The sequence below is a fragment of the Balaenoptera musculus genome, chromosome 8 (assembly GCF_009873245.2).
Source record: "Balaenoptera musculus isolate JJ_BM4_2016_0621 chromosome 8, mBalMus1.pri.v3, whole genome shotgun sequence".
NCBI lineage: Eukaryota > Metazoa > Chordata > Mammalia > Artiodactyla > Balaenopteridae > Balaenoptera > Balaenoptera musculus.
The window spans coordinates 79,647,156-79,672,476 of record NC_045792.1 but is presented as its reverse complement, the minus strand read 5'-3'; the positions used below and the strand labels follow the sequence as shown (position 1 = coordinate 79,672,476).

Here is a 25,321-nt window from a genome sequence, read left to right as displayed (position 1 = left end):
AATCACTGGAAAACGGGAGCTTAGACTGAAGATTTGTAAAGCTACAGCAGAGTTCTTCATAACATGTGCTGCAGAGCATCCATTGTGAGGGATTTTAACAAGCGTTGCATTAAAGAAGTGTTCTGATGTGTAGTGACTTTGGGAAATACAGACTTAAAGCCAAACAAGATTTTCGCTCTTATGTTTTACTGCAGGACTTCCTAAAACATTTAATCTTCTTATATGCTTTTTTTTTTAAACATCTTTATTGGAGTATAATTGCTTTACAATGCTGTGTTAGTTTCTGCTGTATAACAAAGTGAATCAGCTATACATATACATATATCCCCCATATCTCCTCCCTCTTGAGTCTCCCTCCCACCTCCCTATCCCACCCCTCTAGGTGGTCACAAAGCACCGAGCTGATCTCCCTGTGCTATGCGGCTGCTTGCCACTTTTTAACACACACCAAACACAGTCTACAACATGGGACATTTCCCAAACTTATTTGACCACAAAATCTTTGGTTCACTAAGAATATTGAGAGAAAAGTGTTCTGTGGAACACCAGACTGAGCAAAAGTACTCTAACAGAATTGAGGAAAAGTACATTACAGTCCAGGCCAGTGGAAAAAAACATATCAGATTAAGTTTGATTAGGTTAAATGGTTTTACGGCAAGCAATACACATCTTGAAATCTTGCTTTCAATTTAAATTCCTTATTTATCTCTTTTAAAATGCCAAATGACCTATACCCTTCTTTTGTCAGTGCATAACTCTACACAGAAGTAATATTTGGTTGGCTGTGAACTTTATCTCACTATGACATGTTTTTGCAGAGGTCATATAATATAGTGACAAAATCCCAGCCTAGGATTTGGGACAGAGTGTTTGGCTCGGCCACTAACTAGCTTTGTGATCTTACAAAATTAACCTTTTTTGGCACAGGTATAAAATGAATTGTCTGTTCTATGAATGATTTGAACTAGATGGTCAGAAACTTTCAATGGTTCTCACCTGTTGTCATTCACAGGCTCTCTCTCTGTGATTGGTCTCACAAATTCTAGGTTGTGATGGTAATCTTACTCTCTATTTAAGATCCACAGCATTTTTAATAATGATGCTATATTCTAAAGATATAAACCTAGAGAAAAACAGATAGTTATTCAACTTCCTATCAATAATTTTAAAATAAAAGCAATTCTGTTCCACCTTTTGCTTTCACAGACATTTGTGCCCCAGAGATCAGGGAACTTGTTCACTTACACTTTCTGCATTTTCTTTGTAGTCCCAGGTTGGCCAATGGTTTATTTGTCCTTACAATAGAGATGTTTAACCTGGGGTTAGTAGACTTCAAGGGGTCCATGAACCCCATGAAACTGTGCATAACATTTTCTCTTTAAATGTGGGAAGATTTATCTTTCTGGGGATATACTCTACAGCTTTCAATAGATTTTCAAATGGCATTTTCAATCCCTCAAAAAAGTTAAAAATTATTGCTTATAGATTTCTTAAGTTTTTTGAAGAGGTATATGAAGGAAAAAACAAGGCACAGATTAATGCTCAAGTTCAAAACATTGATCTAAGTTATTGCTAATTTACCCATCATCAGAATGTATGGGAGTAGAAACCTCAGGGAATAGAAATCAGCATGATTGCAAAAAGGAAAAACAAAAAGTCTACTTAGAGGCATTTTCTCCTTTTTTCTTTGCCTACTCAGGTCCTAACCACTGCATGGGAAAAAAAAAAAAAACTGCAGGAAAAATGTCTTAATGCTATGTTATAAAAACAATGATTAACCAGATAGAAGTGACATCATTGGCAAAAACGGAGATAACAATATTTATCCATTTATTACCCATGTTCTTAGAAGCCTTTAAAAGAAACGTAGCTATAGGATTGTCCAGCGTCAGTGGAGTGACTATGACATTGTCCACTGCGATTGGTCCTTTATGGAAAGGATTCTTAGGAAAGCCTGCCTGCAGGATAATTTGGCAATTTTTAACCTAATCCTGATTAGTTCAGCCGTACACTGTCTTCTGCATGCTCTCGGACTCCAGGTCTCAATTTATTAGCGTCTCTTCTGGATTAAAATCACACATATATCTCCATTCACCTCTGAGCATCATCATTCTGTGACAGTGACGGTGATAAAAATGTGGACAATGATGAATATAGCTAATGTTAATCTAGTATTGATATTTAGTATGTGCCCCACAGAAAGCCTTTAAAGTAGTGACTATTATTAACATGTTTACAGACAAAGAAACTAAACTATAGAAGGTTAAGTAATTTATCCTGGATCATAGAGCTAGAAGATGCCTAAAGCAGGATTCAAGGCCAAATAGTCCTATTCCAGAGCTTATTATGCTGTTTGGCCTCTAGGATGTAATTCAGGAATTTGGTCATATACTCCTCATTTTTCATCATCCCAATTTTTTCCAGGTTGGTTCTCCCTCAGTTCTCCCACCCAGAATGCCCCCAAATTACTTCTAGATTCAGAAACGGCAAGCATTTTCCCCTGGCCCCAAAGGTGTGGTCATTTCAGTTCATGACATAGGATGACTTTGACAGACCTTGACGGTCATACCCCTTGCTGGCCAATTGTGGCTGAATCCAGTCTTTTGTGGCCAGAAATGGAAGCATTTATGTTGCAATGGCCCTATTGAAGTTAGAGTTAAACTCTGAACAGTCACATTTTACAGATTATATGTAGAGGTTTTACAGATCATATATAGACAACTGAATGTCCTGGGCTGGCCAGGAATAGACTCTACATTGTACAAGATTGTTTCCTAAACTTTGGCCATTCACATAAAACCTTCATGATTTCTTTCAGTCCTGTGCTATCTCTACCAGTATTTATGTAATATTTTGACTTAAATATACTTATTGTTTTTTAGTTAAATAAATGAAAGTTTATTTCATCACAAAAATTGAAAACTAGTATCATCTAACCTAAATAGAGGGCAATTCAACATGGGGAGGGGGAAGGGTAAGCTGGGACAAAGTGAGAGAGTGGCATGGACATATATACACTACCAAATGTAAAACAGATAGCTAGTGGGAAGCAGCCGCATAGCACAGGGAGATCAGCTCAGTGCTTTGTGACCACCTAGAGGGGAGGGATAGGGAGGGTGGGAGGGAGACGCAAGAGGGAGGAGATATGGGGATATATGTATATGTATAGCTGATTCACTTTGTTATAAAGCAGAACCTAACACACCACTGTAAAGCAATTATACTCCAATAAAGATGTTAAAAAAAAAGTTTAGTGGTTACCCTTGAGTTCACAATGTACATCTTTAATCAGAGCCTACCTTCAGATAGTATTATACTACTTCATATATAGTATAAGACCTTACAATTCTTAATTCCCCCAACCATTCTTTGTGCTCTTGTTTTGTGCATTTTATTTTTCATGTGCTGTAAAAATGCATTTCTATTTTTGCTTTAGACAGTTATTTTTTTTAGAGTAATTAAAGATTTCTTAGTTAAAAATAAAAAAAAAAAAGCAAATATGATGAAACAAAACCATGTTGCCATGTTGTTAAATTCTACCTGGATTTCACTGCTTTCTTAGGCTCTAATTATTGGGGTGTTAAAAAGGGAAATTATGTAGTATTAGAGAAAATCTTGTACTAAACTAGAATTTCTCTTTGATCTAATCAGAAGTGTTAAAGGGGAATGAACAAGAATAATTTTTTTATACTCTATGATTTACTCTTATTTAATGCCCTGTTTGCACATTACCTAAAATTCATCTTGAGCAAAACTATCCAGCAGAAATAATGCATATCATATATAATTTAAAATTTTCTACTAACTATATTAAAAAAATAAAAATAAAGAGGAGAAATTAATTTTAATATTTTAACTCATATCTGAAATATTATTTCAACACTTATAGTCAATATAAAACTTATTTATGAGACATTTTACACTGTCTTTTATATCTGGTATGTATTTTACACTTATAGCACATCTCAGTTCATACCAGCTACGTATCAAGTACTCAACAGTTACACGAGGCTAGTGACTACAGTAGTACACAACACAGAAGCCTTACACTGCACACTTCAGGAAATACAGGCTAGAATCAGGATGCCTAAGGTCCAAGATCATTTGTGGTTGACATGGTTATGACCCCAACAGCCAGTTAACCTTTCCAGACCTCAGTTTCCGTGCCTTAAAAATAAGAGGATTTCACTGGCTGTCCCTGTGGTTTCAAGCTGTCCTGCTCTACTGTGATTGCCATTTGTTTCTTCCCTGTTGAAGCTGTCTTTAAAGCCTTATTCCAACTATCTCGGAAACCTTCAAACAGCAAGATGCATCATTGGCCTCCAACATGGTTGGTGAATGTTGCTACAAGAGAGCAGATACAGAGATGGTTTATATCTGAAGGTTATGTGCCTGAAAGCAGCCTCCAAAGGGGAAGCAAAGCACATCAAGAGTCAGTGCTCATCTGTCTGTTCATTAATTAATTAATTAATTAATTAATTAATCAATCCATTCAACAGACATTCATCGAGGCTGCTCTGTATCAGGCCCTGTGCCAGGTGTTGGACACAGAAAGCTGAATAAGATATGATCTATCAGTGGGAGAATGGGTTGGGAGGAGTTTGGTGAGACAGGGTGATGAGTACTGTTGACTGAAGCCCAGAGCTTCAGGAGCACAGAAGCAGAACTCCTAACCCAACCTAGGTCTTCCTAGAGAAGGTAACATTTAAATGGCCTCATGAAGAATGAACAGAAGGTAGCCAGGCAATGAGCAAGAGAAATGTTTTAGGCAGAGGAAGCAGCAGGTGCAAAGGCAAGAGGCATATTTGGGGAACTCGAAGCAATTGTCACCAGATTTCAAGGTGAGAAATGACAGTGGAGAGATAGTAATTAGGGTGTAGATCTGGAAAGGTCTTGGGTGATATTTAAGGATTTAGACTTTATCCTGAGATCAGAGGAGCACTGGAGATTATAAATAGGGGGCAGGTAGAAGTGCATAATAATATTTATATTAGATTCATATCTCTCTGGTTGCAGACCAGAGAAGGAAGGAGAGAGCCAAGGCTGAATGATAGCAAGGGGATCAGTTAGGAGGCTGCTGCAGCAGTCAAGGCTGAAAGAAGGAAATGTATTGGAGAGAAACTTAAGATGCAGAATCCATAAATTGAATGGACTCACTGCTGCTGGTGAGGGACAGAGAAGTGGTAGAATGAATGATATTCCAGGCTCTGGCTTAGATAATGGTGACATTTCCTAAAATGGGAACCAAAGGAGGGGGAATAAGTCTGTTCACTACTTTCTTGACCTGGAATCTGACATCATTTGTAGAACTTATGGAAACTACCAAAGCAGTCTTGGGTACGCTTTGGAAGGCTTCATGTAAATAACTGGATGCTTTCCTTAGGTGAGAGTTATACATGTTTATTTCATGTTCATTGATGAGGAAACAAATGGATCATAATACAATAATATGAAGCTTTACTTTATAGTTTAAAGTTATAACTTTTTTCCATAGAGACTTTGAAGCATATTGAAAACAAGATAAAGTTGTTATAGCAGTAACTTCTCTGAGCTATCCTTGAAGTATCCTCCTCTACCGTAATTTGGCCTCTAGAGTTTATGGATTATAAGGGAGCAGGGTATTTTTTTTTTTTTAGTCTCTTTTAGCCAGCCAAGATGAGGATTGAGATCTTCACCAAAGCCAGAAGAGAGTCAGGAAGGGCCAAGTTCAGGTCTGCAGAGCACTATGAAAGCATTCAGCTATTTGTCCCCAAAGTGTGGCACTGGCTGCTTTGTATGGGTTTCAACGGGTGTTGCTGTTTACAATCCTCATTGCAAAGGCAAATTAGAAAAAGATGTTAAATAAATGACACAGCAATCATCAAAATGATTACACAATAAAAGAGAAGAGATAAAAAAAACAGTATGGTCAAAAAAAAGAAAAAAAAACGTATAAATCAGACAAAACATGAGAGAGGGTCAGGAAGTTCTCTAAATTTGAAAATATGAAAATGATTTTAAAAAATCCTGAGTGATAATTAACTAAAAATATAGGTTAAGGTATTACTTCTTAAGGGAAATCTACAAGTAAAGGTCCCCAAAAGGATCACCCAGGCAGATATTCTTAAAGTCATAGTCAGCTGATTCTTCTTTCAGGCAAGTAATAATAATACCTGTGAAAATAACTGATTCCCTAACTTGGGCATTTCATTAGATCGAAACCACAAATATGGCAGTCTCACATCCACTTGAAATCAGTAGATTTTCGTCAAAATTAAAATGACAAGACACACCACTGAGCATGTCATTTATTGGGGGGGGCAATTTTGCCAAATAAAAATCTATTGTTTGCTGTAATGAAAAGTTGTTGGCTATTTTTAAAACAGAGATTAGAAATGACTTCCTCTTGACAGCTGTTCACACACCCTAATTTTTGGTCACCCTGGTCCGATGGAAATCTTGCACTTAAAAAGACTTCACATAATTCACTGCTCTCAAGTGTTTTCAATTCTGTTCAATTCAATGGTGAGTGAAGCTGTTTAGGGGGGAAACTCTTGTATTTCCAAATTTAGTGTTCTGAAAACACGTTGTTGTGTGTAGTGAGCATTATACGAGCCATCTAAATTTAGCAAACATTTTCATTCCCTTGCCCAAGCCCACCCACAGCAGTGGATGAAACTTTGATTTCCTCCACACTCATCTGGGTAATGTAAACCCCTCAGGTTCTACAAAGCTTGCTGAGCAAGAAAGCTGAATGCAGAAATGTCAGGAAAATATGTAACCTCTGGACCTAAAGAGGGGTGGGGCTGGGGGCAACTCAGACTCCATTGACTAATTCAGGTTGGTTTTTAAACTATTTCTCACCTTATCCACATCAGGTCTCATTTATTTGCCCTGAGAGCACCTGGAGAGATGCTCAATTAGGGGAAGCCAGCTCACTGTTTATCTGAGGAGCTGGACCTCAGCACTCACTGTGGCTCACCTCTGAGCTGAAGGCCAGTCCAGGATGTCACAGCTCCCCTCCATTTTGATTACTTTGAGTGCAGTCATGCTTTCTTAAAGGTTTAAAAATGTGTAGGCTTAAAGTAGAGCTTGGATTACTGAGGTTGAATGGAAGCTGCCTTATACGGTATAGGACTGCAGCAGAGTAAAGAGGAGACAACTTTCTTTACACAATGCCACACATAGTAGGTTAGCAATAAATGATGGTTGCATAAATAAATTGTGGCCATCTCTAAGCAAAAAGCCAAATTTATGATCCACAATCAAATCTACATAGCAATTTTTATCAAACTTTACTGCTTAAGTGCAGCAAACAATGTGAGGAGGCAGAGAAAAAAGAATGATATGATAAGGTAAAACCAGCTCATTGTAGAAAATTCTTTGAAGTTTTATGTCCTCTCTTAAAAGTTCATGCAAATTTCAAAGTCTATACTGTTCTATATAAATATTTAGCTTATGGCTTCAGGTACCACCTTGACAAATAGTTTGAGAAACACAGCAATCTGTCATTCTATCATGTTAACCAAAGAAAGTTTAGAAAAAGACTTCTGGGAATTTATATACCCCAATGTTTGTAAAAATTATATGTAAAATTTATTTTATTTAATTTTTGGCATTTTATTATCAATCAGCAGATGCATTTTGACATTTTCAAAGATTAGGAAGATTTTATACATTAATATATTGAGTTCTGTATTATGGGAGAAATAAAGTAAGTACTTACTTGTACTTACTTACAAATAAAGTAAGTAACTTTGTATTAACCACTTGGTGTGTATATGTCACTACTACAGTATTGAATTAGATATCATAAAAAATAGCTAACTAATATTCCACTATATGTGCTATGAAGACAAATGATTTTTTAAAAACCTTGAACTTTGCATACATTGCTTTATAATAGCACCTTCTGCAAATACAATATGACTGTATTATCTAGAAATTTTCCTCAGAGGGATGAAAATAGAGTTTCATTTTTCCTTTCTTAAAGCAGCTGCTATAGGTAAAAGAGAATAAAATTCTTTTAGTCTTAATGCATTGAAACTAATCCACACTTACACCATAAGTACTGAGTTCTAATACTGATTATACCTTCAATTCTGAGTCTTAGCTCTGAGTTTTAGGCAAGTGTGATAAACACTAAAACAAGTAAATTAAATTTCTATTGTTCAGTTAGGTTATATTTTATTAGTGTTACCCAGAATTCTTGGCTGAAGCTAGTTTCCTCCTGTGAAAGGTTTATATATGTATAAACCTAGAAGCGAAGCATAATATTGATACAGACTTTCATGGGGTTATCCCATAACAATACCCTAAGTATCGTGACTTTCATAGGGCACGTTCACCAGGAAGCAGACAAGATTTATTGGGCTGTACTCTCAAGGCCAACACACATGAGGGAGTAAAGGAAGCAGAATGAGGTAGGGGAGAAGTCAAACTGCAAAGCAGTCACAATGAAGGCCCAATTGATCCTACTGGGAGCTTTGCAGCAAGTATGATCCTGCAGAGTTGTCCCAAATCAGGGCCAGGGGCAGACTTTTATATCTCCATACTGACCTTGGGACAGAACCTTGGGTGTGGCAGCTCCCTTCAAGATCAGGCCAGTCTCCCAGGAGGACTCAACCAGAAGCTATCAGTCACCAACACAGAGCCGATGAGTTAGTGCTTCAGTCCTGAAATAGGTGGGATGGGGAATCAGGCCAAGGCACCACAATGAGCACTACAGTAACCTCTGTTCAGTCTCTAGGGGTTATAGAGGAAGTCAGCTACTTTCTCCTAGAAGGCAGACACAGTATTCATTACAGTAAGTCCTCTGCATAAGAGCCTTCTAGTTGCAAACTTTCAAACGTGCCAACGTGCGTTCGCATATCCAATCACGTAATTTAGTTCACGTGTCTGGCGTACATCGTCACATGCGTGTACTCTCTACAAGTGGTTGTGCTTTTGTGTACTTTATTGTACAGTACTGTATAGGGTACAGTAGTACAGTATCTGTATTTCAAGCCCAGGATGTCCGGAAACAAGCATAAAAGCAGCGGTGATGTAGCTGGTACTGCTAAGAAGCGCCAGCTGTTGTACTGTACTACTGTACTTTTCAAGGTACTGTACTGTAAGATTAAAAATGTTTTCTTTATTTTTTGTTTGTTTGTTATGTATTATTTGTGTGAAAAGTATTATAAACCTATTACAGTACAGTACTTATATAGCCGATTGTGTTAGTTGGGTACCTAGGCTAACTTTGTTGGACTTACAAACAAATTAGACTTATGAATGCACTCTTGGAACAGAACTCGTTCCTATGTAGGGGACTTACTGTATCTTGCTGTCCTGGTGCCTTAACACAGTGTTTGACACCTAGAAAATGCTCAGTGAAATTTTGATGACTGGCATTCCCCTGAAGACCAGAGTCAGCCTTGTGTTTCACCTGACACTAAACTCCAAAGACAAGAAATCTTGGGTCCCCAAATTCTGAAGGCAGAATAAGGTCTCTTCCGAAGCAGACAGTAATTGTGGGCAAAGGATAATTGCCAGACTATGTTAGATAATGCTCTATATACAATATACATGTGGCAGAAACTCACTTAAATGGATTTCTTTATATTTTACGTTATTATAACTATGACCGATTAATAAGGATCAGCTCACTGTTTCTACAGATTTCAATAAGTTGTGTGTTTGGTGGGGAAAAGTCTGCCAAGGTGAAATCTTAACTATGATTGTTTAGAATAAATGATTTAATTCATTCTGTTTATATTTAGTGCGTCTCTATTGTGTATCAGGCCCCATAATGTGTACATAAAAATAAGTAACACATGACTCTTTCATAGTCCTGGGGAAAGACCAGCACAAACTAATGATTATAGGAAATCAAGGTAAGAATTTTGTTGGAAAAACCATAAGAGCCATGTCCAGTATGGAACAGCAAGTGTCAATAAAAAGATGAAGCATCCTTAATATCTTTAATGTGTAAAAGTCTCTTTCAGGGGAGAATAATGTTATAAGAAAAAAATCTAATTTCTCCAGTCCATGTGGACCTCCCAGCATGGGACGATTAGAACTGAAAAACATCCATGAAACATTCTAGGAATTTTTTAGTATTGAGAACTCTTGTCCTCTGCCATCTCCAAGACCATACTCCTTTTTATAACTTCCATCCTCCCCTGCTTGTGAGCCAGGGTATGTCAGTGAAATATCAAAAAGAGGACAGAAAAGAAAATTAGATCCAAATATGACTGAACATGATTGTCAGAGCTGTACAGACTGAATGAGGCCAAAGTTCACACACATTCCTCGACATCTGTGTTGATGTGGATGGAAGTTTTTCTAACTCTGCCTGCTCCTTCCCAACTGCCTGTATGAAGATATTTTTGTTAACCATCTGCTAATTAATAGAATTGGAATTCTTATGTGTCATGAGGCCTGTGACAAACAAATCTGATTGCTCAGAATTGCCCCTTCCTTCCTTTAACTCCTTGTCTTCTTCCTTTCCCCCTTCCTTGATTAATCTTTGAGAAAAACATGACTTACAAAAATAATAAGGCATGATCCCTACTCACAGTGTATTCAGCCTGATGGAAGTCAGACACATAAAGAGGTAATTATAACACAATGTATATATTAAAAATGAATATATGTGCATATTGTATGTATACATATATGCATATATATGTATACATGTATATGTATACATACACAATGCACATATGCCATGTTAAGCATATATTTTAAATATGTCATATATACCATATATATGTATAATATACATATAGAAAGGCCACCTGCCAACAGCCAGCCCCAACTTGCCAACCATGTGATTGTGCCACTTTGGAAACAAATCCCTCAGCACAGTTAAGCTTTCAAATGGCTCCAGATGACATCTGACTGCAACCCCTAAAAGACCCACAAGGCAGAACTGCCCAACTAAACCATTTCTAAATTCCTGATCCATAGATAACCCCAACAATCATAAATGATTAGCATTGCTTTAAGCTATAAAGTGTTGGGGTAATTTGTTATGCAGCAATAGATAACTAATATAGTTGGGCAGGATTAGGCAGGTGAAGGTCACAGAAGCCACTGGGTGAAAAAGAAAAGGGGAAAGTGTTCAAGGAAAAAGGGAAAGAGCAAAAGTTCAAAATGTGTGGGGCTAGAAGTGAAGTTCTAGTACTGGAGAGTTAATTTTAGGATTAAAAAGTAAAAGATGTGGCTTGAGCAGTAGCCAGAGCCAAGTCATTAGGGATTTTGTATGCAGAGTTAATGAACTTGAAGTTGAGCTCAACAAAGATTCTCAGAATGGGCTCTCTGGATCACTAGATTCAGCTTAGTTTGTTGAGTTAAAAATTGCCCTGGGGATTTTTAATAACGACCTCAGCTGATTCTCAAGTCCGTGAAAACTTAAGTATGTGCTGACAAATGGGGAGCAACTGACAACTGTTTAAAGAGTGTAAGCAGATAGGGTAGGGGGTACATAGAGAAAGAGAACCAGGCATGGCTTTCTTGATATAAGAGAAGCCATTTTTGGCCTAAGCCATTTTGTGATCTAAGCCTGGCCACAATGTTTGTCCTTGAACAGGTCTCAGTAATTAATGATCTTAAGGGAACAAAAGAATGCAGAAACAGCTCCAACCAAAAGACATAGACTGGCTGAATGGATACAAAAACAAGGCCTGTATATATGCTGTCTACAAGAGACCCACTTCAGACATAGGGACACATACGACTGAAAGTGAGGGGATGGAAAAAGATATTCCATGCAAATGGAAATCAAAAGAAAGCTGAAGGAGCAATACTCATATCAGACAAAATAGACTTTAAAACAAAGACTGTTACAAGAGACAAAGAAGGACACTACATAATGATCAAGGGATCAATCCAAGAAGAAGATACAACAATTGTAAATATTTATGCACCCAACATAGGAACACCTCAATATATAAGGCAAATACTAACAGCCATAAAAGGGGAAATCGACAGTAACACAATCATAGTAGGGGACTGTAACACCCCACTTTCACCAATGGACAGATCATCCAAACTGAAAATAAATAAGGAAAAGCAAGCTTTAAATGATACATTAAACAAGATGGACTTAATTGATATTTATAGGACATTCCATCTAAAAACAACAGAATACACTTTCTTCTCAAGTGCTCATGGCACACACTCCAGGATACATCATATCTTGGGTCACAAATCAAGTCTTGGTAAATTTAAGAAAATTGAAATCGTATCAAGTATCTTTTCTGACCACAACGCTATGAGACTAGATATCAATTACAGGAAAAAATCTGTAAAAAATACAAACACATGGAGGTTAAACAATACACTACTTAATAACCAAGAGATCACTGAAGAAATCAAAGAGTAAATCAAAAAATACCTAGAAACAAATGACAATGAAAAAACAGTGACCCAAAACCTATGGGATGCAGCAAAAGCAATTCTAAGAGGGAAGCTTATAGCAATACAATCCTACCTTAAGAAAGAAGAAACATCTCAAACAAACAACCTAACCTTACACCTAAAGCAATTAGAGAAAGAACAAAAAAACCCCAAAGTTAGCAGAAGGAAAGAAATCATAAAGATCAGATCAGAAATCAATGAAAAAGAAATGAAGGAAATGATAGCAAAGATCAATAAAACTAAAAGCTGGTTCTTTGAGAAGATAAACAAAATTGATAACCCATTAGCCAGACTCACCAAGAAAAAAAAGGAGAAGACTCAAATCAATAGAATTATAAATGAAAAAGGAGAAGTAACAACTGCAAATGGAAATCAAAAGAAATAAAAAGGATCATGAGAGATTACTACAAGAAATAAAAAGGATCATGAGAGATTACTACAAGCAACTATATGCCAATAAAATGGACAACCTGGAAGAAATGGACAAATTCTTAGAAATGCACAACCTTCTGAGACTGAATCAAGAAGAAATAGAAAAAATGAGCAGACCAATCCTTGCATTCTTGGGATAAATCCTACTTGATCATGGTGTATGATCCTTTTAATGTGCTGTTGGGTTCTGTTTGCTAGTATTCTGTTGAGGATTTTTGCATCTATATTCATCAGTGATATTGGCCTGTAGTTTTCTTTTTTTGTGACGTCTTTGTCTGGTGTTGGTAACAGGGTGATAGTGGCCTTGTAGAATGAGTTTGGGAGTGTTCCTCCCTCTGCTGCATTTTGGAAGAGTTTGAGAAGGATAGGTGTTAGCTCTTCTCTAAATGTTTGATAGAATTCACCTGTGAAGCCATCTGGTCCTGAGCTTTTGTTTGTTGGAAAATGTCTAATCACAGTTTCAATTTCAGTGCTTGTGATTGGTCCGTTTATATTTTCTATTTCTTCCTTGTTCCATCTCAGAAGTTGTGCATTTCTAAGAATTTGTCCATTTCTTCCAGGTTGTCCATTTTATCGGCATATAGTTGCTTGTAGTAATCTCTCATGTTCCTTTGTATTTCTGCAGTGTCACTTGTTACTTCTCTTTTTTCATTTCTAATTCTGTTGATTTGAGTCTTTTCCCTTCTTTTGTTGATGAGTCTGGCTAATGGTTTTCAATTTTGTTTATCTTCTCAAAGAAGCAGCTTTTAGTTTTATTGATCTTTGCTATCATTTCCTTCATTTCTTTCTCATTTCTTTCTGATCTGATCTTTATGATTTCTTTCCTTCTGCTAACTTTGGGGTTTTTTTGTTCTTCTTTTTCTAATTGCTTTAGGTGTAAGGTTAGGTTGTTTATTTGAGATTTTTCTTGTTTCTTGAGGTAGGACTGTATTGCTATAAACTTCTCTCTCAGAATTGCTTTTGCTGCATCCCATAGGTTTTGGGTCATTGTGTTTTCATTGTCATTTTTTTCTAGGTATTTTTTGATTTACTCTTTGATTTCTTCAGTGATCTCTTGGTTATTTAGTAGTGTATTGTTTAGCATCCATGTGTTTGTATTTTTTACAGTTTTTTTTTTCCTGTAATTCATATCTAGTCTCATAGTATTGTGGTTTGAAAAAGATAGTTGATACGATTTCAGTTTTCTTAAATTTACCAAGGATTGATTTGTGACCCAAGATATGACGTATCCTGGAGTATGTGCCATGAGCACATGAGAAGAAAGTGTATTCAGTTGTTTTTGGATGGGATGTCCTATAAATACGAATTAAGTCCATCTTGTTTAATGTGTCATTTAAAGCTTGCTTTTCCTTATTTATTTTCATTTTGGATGATCTGTCCACTGGTTAAAGTGGGCTGTTAAAGTCCCCTACTATGATTGTGTTACTGTCGATTTCCCCTTTTATGGCTGTTAGCATTTGCCTTATGTAATGAGGTGTTCCTATGTTGGGTGCATAAATATTTACAATTGTTATATATTCTTGGATCGATCCCTTGATCATTATGTAGTGTCCTTCCTTGTCTCTTGTAATCATCTTTATTTTAAAGTCTATTTTATGTGATATGAGTATTGCTACTCCAGCTTTCTTTTGATTTCCATTTGCATGGAATATCTTTTTCCATCCCCTCACTTTCAGTCTGTATGTGTCCCTGGGTCTGAAGTGGGTGTTTTGTAGACAGCATATATACAGGTCTTGTTTTTGTTTCCATTCAGCCAATCAATGTCTTTTGGTTGGAGCATTTAATCCATTTACATTTAAGGCAGTTATCCATATGTATGTTCCTATTACCATTTTCTTAATTGTTTTGGGTTTGTTATTGTAGGTCTTTTCCTTCTCTTGTGTTTCTTTCCTTGAGAAGTTCCTTTAGAATTTGTTGTAAAGCTCGTTTGGTGGTGTTGAATTCTCTTAGCTTTTGCTTGTCTGTAAAGGTTTTAATTTCTCTGTCAAATCTGAATGAGATCCTTGCTGTGTAGAGGAATCTTGGTTTTATGTTTTTCCCTTTCATCACTTTAAATGTATCCTGCCACTCCCTTCTGGCATGCAGTGTTTCTGCTGAAAGATCAGATGTTAACCCTATGGAGATTCCCTTATATGTTATTTATTGCTTTTTCTTTGCTGCTTTTAATATTTTTTCTTTGAATTTAACTTTTGTTAGTTTGATTAATATGTGTCTTGGTGTGTTTCTCCTTGGATTTATCCTGTATGGGACTCTCTGCATTTCCTAGACTTTAATTTTATTTCCCATATTATGGAAGTTTTCAACTATAATCTTTTCAAATATTTTCTCAGTCCCTTTTTCTTTCTCTTCTTCTTCTGCTACCCCTATAATTCAAATGTTGGTGCATTTAATGTTGTCCCAGTGGTCTCTGAAACTGTTCTACATTCTTTACATTCTTTTTTGTTTATTCTGCTCTGTGGTAGTTATTTTCTTGGTCACTTATCCGTTCTTCTGCCTCAGTTATTCTGCTACTGATTCCTTCCAGAGAATTTTAAATTTTATTTATTGTGTTGTTCATTATTGTTTATTTGCTCTTTAGTTCTTCTAGGTCCTTGTTAAAGGTTTCTTGTATTTTCTCCATTCTATTTCCAAGATTTTGGATCATCTTTACTGTCATTACTCTGAATTCTTTTTAAGGTAGACTGCCTATGTCCTCTTCATTTGTTTGGTCTGGTGGATTTTTACCTTGCTCCTTCATCTGCTGCATATTTCTCTGTCTTCTCATTTTGCTTAACTTACTGTTTTTGGTGTCTCCTTTTCGCAGGCTGCAGGTTCATAGTTCCTGTTGTTTTTGGTGTCTGCCCTCAGTGTGGAAGATTGGTTCTGTGGGTTGTGTAGGCTTCCTGGTGGAAGGGACTGGTGTCCATGTTCTGGTGAATGAGACTGGATTTTGTCTTCCTGGTTGGCCAGACCAAGCCCAGTGGTGTGTTTTGGGGTGTTTGTGAACTTATGATTTTAGGCAGCCTCTCTGCTAATGGGTGGGGTTGTGTTCCTGTCTTGCTAGTTGTTTGGCCTGGGGTGTCCAGCACTGTAGCTTGCTGGTTGTTGAGTGGAGCTGGGTTTAGTGTTGAGATGGAGACCTCTGGCAGAGACTTTGTCATTTGATATTACATAGGGCTGGGTGGTCTCTCGTGGAGCAATGTCCAGAACTAGGCCCTCCCACCTCAGAGGCTCAGGCTTGACATCTGGCCGGAGCACCAAGACCCTATCAGGCACACAGCTCAGAAGAAAAGGGAGAACAAAAAAGAAAGAAAAAATAAATAAAATAAATAACGTTATTTTAAAAAATTTAAAAATTATTAAAAATTTAAAAATTAAAAATAATAAAAAACAGAAAGAAAGAAGAGAGCAACCAAACAAAAAAACAAATCCCCCAGTGATAACAAGTGCTAAAAACTACTAAAAAAACCAAACCAAAAAGAAATGGACTGAGAGAACCCTAGGACAAATTGTAAAAGCAAATGTATGCAGACAAAATCACACAAAGAAGCATACACATATACACTCACCGAAAGAGAAAGAGGGAAAAAAAATATATTTTTTTTAAAAATGGAAGAGAGCAACCAAATCAATAAACAAATCTATCAATGAAAATAAGCTCTAAATACTAAACTAAGATAAACATAAAACCAGAAACAAGTTTGATGCAGAAAGCAAACCTCAAGTCTACAGTTGCTCCCAAAGTCCACCGCCTCAATTTTGGGATGATTTGTTGTCTTTCAGGTATTCCACTGATGCAGGTACATCAAGTTGATTGTGGAGATTTAATCTGCTGCTCCTGAGCCTGCTGGGAGAGATTTCCCTTTCTCTTCTTTGTTCGCACAGCTCCTGGGGTTCAGCTTTTGATTTGGTCCCCTGAGGGCATCTCTTCCCCACCCAGACAGAATGGGGATAAATTAGCAGCTGATTAGGGGGGTCTGGCTCACTCAGGCTGGGGGGAGGGAGGGGTACAGAATGTGGGATGAGCCTGCAGCGGCAGAGGCTGGCGTGATGTTGCAACAGCATGAGGCGCGTCGTGCGTTCTCACGGGGAAGTTGTCCCTGGATCACGGGACCCTGGCAGTGGCAGGCTGCACAGACTCCCAGGAGGGGAGGTGTGGATAGTGACCTGTGCTTGCACACAGGCTTCTTGGTTGCAGCAGTAGCAGCCTTAGTGTTTCATGTCCATCTCTGGTGTCCGCACTGATAGCCACGACTCGCTCCCATCTCTGGATCTGGTTTAGGCAGTACTTTGAATCCCCTCTCCTCATGCACCCCGAAACAATTGTCTCTTGCCTCTTAGGCAGTTCCAGACTTTTTCCTGGACTCCCTCCCGGCTAGCTGTGGTGCACTAGCCCCCTTCAGACTGTGTTCACGCAGCCATCCCCAGTCTTCTCCCTGGGTTCTGAGCTCCGAAGCCCAAGTCTCAGCTCCCAGTCCTCACCAGGAACAGACAAACTTCTCAGGCTGGTGAGTGCTGGTTGGCACTGATTCTCTGTGCAGGAATCTCTCCAATCTGCCCTCTGCACCTCTGTTGCTGCACTCTCCTCTGTGGCTCCAAAGCTTCCCCCCCTCCCACCCCCTGTCTTCACCAGTGAAGGGGCTTCCTAGTGTGTGGAAACTTTTCCTGCTTCACAGATCCATCCCAGAGGTGCAGGTCCCATCCCTATTCTTTTGTCTCTGTTTTTCCTTTTTTCTTTTGCCCTACCCAGGTATGTGGGGAGTTTCTTGCCTTTTGGGAAGTCTGAGGTCTTCTGCCAGCGTTCAGTATGTGTTCTATAGGAGATGTTCCACATGTAGATGTATTTTTGATGTATTTGTGGGGAGGAAGGTGATATCCATGTCTTACTCCTCCACCATCTTGAAGTTCCCCTCCTGATTAATTTTTATTGTTATCATGCTTTGGAGAAAGTTGCAAGCCTGATGTATTTTTAAAAAAATTGATTTTGTAACAAATTACCACAAATATAATGGCCTAAAACAACACCTTTTATTATCTCACAGTTTTGGTAGGTCAGAAGTACAGCATGATATGACTGTATTTTGTGCTTAGGGTCTCACAAGGGTAAACTCAAGGTGTCAGTCAGGGTTGCAGTTCTCTGCCTGTTGAGGCCCAGGATCCTCTTCCATGCTCAGTGGTTATTGGCAGAATCCAGTTCCACGTGGCTGTAGGACTAAGATTCCCATTTCCTTGACATATGGTCCCCTGTGTCTTCAACCCAACAATAGCACAGAATCATTCTCATGTTTTGCATATCTCAGATTTCCCCTCCTGCTTTAAAGGGATAATGGAATCTCCCTATCTTAAGGTCCACTGATCAGTAACCTTCATTACATCTGTGAAGTCCCTTTTGCCATGTAACATATACATGGGTGTAACACCAGAGAGAGAAAAAGTCATGGGATCAAAATTCTGTCTACTACACCTGACATATGTATACTATTCCTCTCTCTTTGCTGGTTGATTTCTTTGGAAACAGTACAAGAAGTGCCCTTAGAGAGAAGATGTACTAAACTCTAAGGCAATGCCTAATGAAATAAAGATTTCGGACTTCCCTGGTGGCACAGTGGTTAAGAATCTGCCTGCCAACGCAGGGGACACGGGTTTGATCCCTGGTCCAGTAAGATCTCATGTGCCATGGAGCAGTTAAGCCCGTGTGCCACAACTACTGAGCCTGTGCTCTAGAGCCCACGAGCCACAGCTACTGAGCCCACGCGTCACAACTACTGAAGCCCGCGTGCCTAGAGCCCATGCTCTGCAACAAGAGAAGCCATCGCAATGAGAAGCCTGCACACTGTGACGAAGAGTAACCCCCACTTGCCACAACTAGAGAAGGCCCACACACAGCAACAAAGCCCTAATGCAGCCAAAAATAAATAAATTAAACTAAATAAATTTAAAAGAAAGAAATAAATATTTCTTTGCACTAGGTCAGATGATCAAAGTCACTTAGTCCTAATTTGTGGCTTAGTTTCATTCAAACCTCCCACCACATCTTAGTGTAGTCAGTGAACGTAGAGGTGGACAGGGAATCCTGGGATGGGAACTCAAGACTACGTGGCTTGAGAACCAGTTTCTGACCACTAATGCTGGTTCTGCCAGTACCCAGAGACATTATACATCAATTACATGAGAAAGAAAAAAGAGAGGGAGAAGGAAAGGAAATATTTATGTGTCAAACACATTCATACACACTATTTTATGGAATCCTCAGAAATACTCTATTTAGTGATATCTTCTGCACTTATAGAGGAGAAAATCTCAGTCACGTTAAGTGATTTTGCAAAGATCGTAGAATTTTTAAGTGGTAAAGCCAGAGAGCCACGTGTAAATCCAAAGTTTACTGTCCTTCAGTCTATTCTACCAGCCTATAAGTGATATACTCCTTCCAAAGTTGTAAGCAAAAGTTCTGCCTACCAGAAGCAGGACATGAAAAGAGAAAAATGTTCTGTTTGGAGTGAGCCAGGATGGTATTAGCAGCTGTGAGGTTCTGGACATGTCCATGGAACCAGGCCCAAGTGTGGAGCTGAATGTGCCCAGTCTCCTCAAGAAATGAGTCCTGAGGCCAGCATACCGGGGCCTGTGTCAGCTACAACCATGCCAGGTAATGCCTCTTCTTCCCAGGAGCACATCCTGGTTCAGCCAGGATGCCATCTGGGTCTCCGATTAATTTGAAGATGACAAATTATGGCTTAAAGGTAGTTAGCTCTAAATACCAAGAGATGCTGGTATTAACCTGTGAAATCATTCGAGATAGCTCTACAAAATGACATCATTAAAATGATACTTTTGTTCCCAGCCTTTTGGTTTGGCATGGTTCATCTGGTCTGAAATACTCTGCCAAATGAGAATTCATGTCACTGCTTTGACAGGAGCCACCTTTGGGGTCAGAGAATGCCAGGCCATTGTACACCTCAGTCAGAGCTTCTGGCTTGGCTATCTTTCTAAACAAACCCTGGCCTTTAGAACCTTTCCTATAGGGAGACCTTTCTCCTACCTCCTTTTTATGCCTTCATATAAATATGCCTGAGCAATTTCTTCTCAGAAAGAGCATAAACTACTTTTCTTTACTTTTGTATTATTTTAAAATGTTCAATGTAACATTTGTAATTCATTCCACAAACACGTAGTGAGTGTCTAATGTGTGCCAGGCACTGTATTAGCTATCCTGGGCACTGCAGTAAAAAAGACAGATAAGGTTTTTTATCTCAAAGATCTTGAAATCCAAATCATCAGGGAAATGCAAATCAAAACCACAATGAGATGTCATCTCACACCTGTAAGAGTGGCTGTTATCAAAAGATAAGAAATAACAAATGTTGGTTAGGATGTAGAGAAAAGGGAACCCTTGTGCACTGTTGGTGGGAATGTAAACTGGTGCAGCCACTATGGAAAACAACATGGAGGTTCCTCAAAAATTAAAAATTGAACTACTGTATGATCCAGCAATTTTACTTCTGAGTGTTTATCTAAAAAAAAAACAGAAAAAACTAACTTGAAAAGATATATACACCTCCATGTTCACTGCAGCACTGCAGCATTATTTACCATAGTCAAGATATGGAAACAAGCTAAGTGTCTATCAATGGATAAATAGATAAATAAAATGTGATACACACACATACACGTGTATACATACATACACAGTGGAATATTATTCAGCCATAGGAAAGGATGAAATCTTGCCATTTGCTACAATAGGGATGAGACTTGAGGGCATTATGCTAAGTGGAATAAGTAAGAGAAAGACAAATACAGTATGATCTCACTTACAAGTGGAATCTAAAAAAGAAAAACAAAATGAGCTCATAGATACAGAGAACAGATCGGTGGTTTCCAGAGGGAGGGGGTGGGGGGAATCGGAGAAACGGGTGAAGGGGGTCAAAAGATACAAACTTCCAGTTATTAAATAAATAAGTCATGGAGATGTAATGTACAGCATGATGACTATAGTTAATAATACTGTGTTGCATATTTGAAACTTGTTAAGAGACTAGATCTTAAAAGTTCTCATCATGAGAAAAAACAATTTTGAACAATGTACGGTGACAGATGTTAACTAGATTTATTATGATCATTTTGCAATATATACAAATATCAGATTATTATGTTGTACACCTGAAACTAATATAATGTTACATGTCCATTATGCTTCAATGAAAAATATCATGAAATTCAGTGGGAGAAGACAGGTAACAACAAAGTAAATACATAAATGGGCAACATAATTACAGAGTGTAAAAAATGATATGAGAGATACAATCAAGCTTGTGAGATACCAAATATCCAGCAGAGGCAACTTAGATAGAAGGCAAGAAAAGACCTTACTGAGAAGATCATATTGAGAGGAGGCCTGAAGGATATGGAGCAAAGAGCTAGAGGGATAAAAAATTACATGTAGAGAGAAGAACACTTGCAAAGGCCCTGGGGTGGGAAATAGCCTCGTGTGTTTGAGGAAGAGAAAGGCAGCTAGTGTGCCAGAAAGGTAGTGAGTGAAGGAAAAATATGGTGTGAGATAAAGTTGGACAGGTAGGGAGAATCCAAAACATGGGGGGCCCTGTAGCCCATGGTATATATTCTTTTGTTTTGATCCTCCCACAAACCTGTTAAGTATTAGTGGGTTTTCTAGCAATGAAGAAACCGATGCTCAGGAATTTTAACCAACTGAATGATGGATTTCCTCCAAAGACCAAGAAGGCCTGGCCTTGCAGAGCTAACTTTAACCTACAAAATAGTTCCAAATTGCCACATAAATGAAATTCTTCAAATGGAATTCTTCAATGAAATTTCCAGGCCCTTAGATTGACAGGGCCCAGAAAAATTCCAGAATCTATTGACAAGTATGAGTTTTTGCAAAATGTTTCAAGAGAACCACCTTTAACACAGTGAACTAGGCATGAAATTATACTACTACATCTATCTAAAGCCGAAACTGAAAACAGGTCCAGGGACAGGCAAACAAGGTCATCTCAACCACCTCTGTGCTGATGATTTTTTAAATCTGTGCTCAGTCTCAATATTCCACTGAATTCCATGTCTCCTATTCCCTTCCACTGTGGTTCTCAGCACCTTTTTCTTGGCAGCATAATTTGGCAAACTCAAAATATACATGAAGGGACTAAAAGTTCAAAACTGATTTTAAAATAAGTTTTGTAAAATTGAAAAGAAATGTACCCAGTTATAGCACCACTCACTGATTTCCCTTAAGCTCTATGTCACTGAATGGGTAGCAATGTTTACTGCTCTGACCCTTCTTGCTTCTGTTTGTTGAATGAGCTGTAGTAAGAAGGAAAGCATAAAGGCAGTTTTGTTTTTATTTCTACTGCTGTCCTCAAACCATTCTACGAGGTCCTTTTTCTCTGTCCTTTCAAGCCAATTCTATAGCTTTTCTGGCCATTTCTGGATAATAATAGAACAGCATCATTTTCAAATATTAAAAATCAATCTAAAATGACATCCAACCTCTCATCCAATTTTAGGCTCCTCTCTTCTCTTGTATGGAATGACCCAAGAAGTCTATAATTTAGCAGTGGGAAAAGGGACATGGCCAACTTCTTTACTACTCCAATATCCCATTCTCCCTCTGTTGTCTCCTCCCGCCTTGTGTTCCTGTAGGAGTACCAAAGTAAGAGAGCCATGTGGACTGATTCATGAGTTAACCATTTTGCCTAAACAGTCCCTCCTCCCAAAAGGAAGATCAGGCAGCATTTTCTCACCTGTACTGTGAAGAGGTGGAGGTTAGGTCCTGGGGCTTCGCTAAAAAATTCAGATTCCCAGGCTCAACTTGCAAAGAAATGAAGTTCATTTAATGTAAATTGAATAATAAATTACTTCACAAAGAATTACACTATCTATTCCTTATCCTCTGTCTCATAATGTTCATCTACAGAGCCAGTTTCACCTTTGTAACCATGACGTCCATGTGAGGGAAATCAAGGCAAAGAGAACAAGTAACTTGCTTCGTGGCTCCAGGCCAAGTGAGCCTTCCAACAGAGCTTATAAGACTTAGTCTCTCTCAAGCTTTGGCTTTAGAGCCTTCCTAACCATGAGTTGCCTATATTTAAGACCTCTCAAGGCTGCCTATGATAATTCTGCTGTTATAAATTTCCTGTCATGCCTCATTCACCATTATACATGACTGGTGAATACTGTTCTGTCACATTAAACTGCCTTAAGTTTACACTTAAATGATACTCAAATGCAGGGACATGTGTTATACTATGTTTTTGTACAGCAAAGTGTACAGACTTATGAGGATTGTACTCCTTTACACTTGGATAGTTGTGCCATGCTTTACAAAACACACACTCTCTCTATCGTTCTCTCTCACACACACCCACATACACACACTATCTCATTGATCCCAGTTAGGCAGATAGTGAGATACTGTTATAGGGAAGTAGGGCAAAGAGCTAGAAAAAAGATTCCAGATGTTCACGTTGCTTATTTATTTGCGTTGATAAATGATTGTTTCTGAATTTATAGCTTTAAGTAGTCTGTCTCAAATTTCATTAGGTTTTACAAGTAAAGTCGATCCTTCTGACATTTCCCTATTCTCTGTGAAGAGAAATCAGTAGAATTTATTCCACTTTGCAGAATGGCTAAGCTTCTCAAATTCATGTAGGATATGGGAATTTAGTGATATGTGTTAATAAAAGTTGCTTGGTAACCAATGACCTAGTGTGAATATATTTTAATAGTTAATGTAGGAAATGTTTATGTGGGAGTTTATAATCCCTATCTCTCAAAAGTATTGTAAAATTAAAAATTTTAAGTGTAATTTATTCCCCTAAGTAGAGCATTTTCTCTGTGGGAACGTGGCCCAGACAGTCAGGGAATACCTGTTGATTGGTTGACAGCACCACTTTGTGTTCGTCTTTGTGCCTTTCACAATGTGCTAACTGCAGTACAAAACTGAGTCAGTTGCTGGACAATAAAAATATACGAAGGCAAAAACAAGTAGAGTAAAAGAAGGAATGTCTCACCATTTAGCTCTTATCCAAACAATTTCAATCCAAATTAATTTTCTTTCTAGCTGGATTTTACCATGGGAGGAATAACTGTGTCAGCACATTTGGATTGATGCGGTGTTTAATATGCTTAAGCTGTAGAGTATGGTTGGCCCTTTTATTTTGTTAATGCCAGATGTAATTTTATAATAAAACAATTTGTATTTATTAAAAACCATATGCAAATTACGAAATAGGAATTCTACACTCTTTGCTTTTCCTTTTTTTCTCATTTCTTTCAAGAGCCTCTGAAATTGTCCTCCTGCATATCCATGGATTTGTGAATTTTGACCATCATCCATAAGGTGGCCACAAGAATTTGTGGTCATATTTGTAAACAATTCCATGGATCAGGTTATGCTGATCATCTCTATTTTGGGTACAGGCATTGTTTCTTATTTATCTACAGCCCCTGGATCACATAGCACATAGTAGGTATATAATAGATGTTTAAAGGATGAGTACATATGGAAAGAGTAGAGTGGGAAGGCCATAGCTTGAATAGCATTGGTGGCCATCTCCGTCACAGCAACAGCAACATTTCTAAGGCTAAGATGTCCATGAAACAAACCATCGTGGCCAAACTCCCAACATTTATGCAATGTCTTCTGTGCTATTCTATACTCCTCACATCATCTTTACCACTTATAATCTTATTAAATTTATTAACACTTTTATTTTTCCTTAAAAATATTTACAAAGGAAGCAAAGCCAATTCTGATATAAATCAGAAGAGTGGATGCCTATAGAGGGTGGAGATTGACTGACAACTTCTAGGGAGATGAAAATGTTCTACATCTCAATCTGGTATATATATAGAACTGTGCTGATTAAAATATGTAACTTTTGGGCTTCCCTGGTGGCGCAGTGGTTAAGAATCTGCCTGCCAATGCAAGGGACATGGGTTCGAGCCCTGGCCTGAGAAGATCCCACATGCCGCGGAGCAACTAAGCCCGTGCGCTGCAACTACTGAGCCTGAGCTCTAGAGCCCGCAAGCCACAACTACTGAGCTCACGTGCCACAACTACTGAAGCCTGCGCTCCTAAAGCCCGTGCTCCGCAACAAGAGAAGCCATGACAATGAGAAGTCCGCGCACCACAACAAAGAGTAGCCCCTGCTCACTGCAACTAAAGAAAACCTGTGCACAGCAACGAAGACCCAACACAGCCATAAATAAATAAATACATACATACATAAATTTATTTAAAAAAAATATGTAACTTTTTCCTCATTTACAAATATATTTAAAGGAAAGAAATAGATCAGTAACTTTAAACACATTCACAGTTAAAGTGTTAACAGTGTTATTAAATTCTAGATAGATATGATTCCTTACAGAAGACTCTAAGACTGAAGACTGCTCTCGCCTTTTTAAAACAGAGATTATTTTTTAAAAATAAATAAATAATAACCCTTCCTCCCCAAAAAACAGACATATAGTGTTAAAAAAAAGAGCATAAAGAATGCTAGCAGCTATG

The 25,321-nt window shown here is 38.1% G+C and overlaps 1 protein-coding gene across 3 annotated transcripts in view; it reads right to left on the bottom strand.

The window, feature by feature from the left end:
* METTL15 (methyltransferase like 15) overlaps positions 1–25,321 on the bottom strand; it is a 370,942-nt gene that overhangs the window by 125,613 nt on the left and 220,008 nt on the right. The window contains exon 6 of one of the 3 annotated variants that reach the window (XM_036861554.1): positions 8,560–8,654. The exons of the other annotated variants lie outside the window; for them this stretch is intronic. Within the exon in view, the coding sequence (XP_036717449.1) occupies positions 8,641–8,654 (14 nt within the window). The 3' untranslated portion in view covers positions 8,560–8,640. Of the gene's footprint in view, positions 1–8,559; positions 8,655–25,321 lie in introns of those variants that run through there. 3 annotated transcript variants of the gene reach the window in all.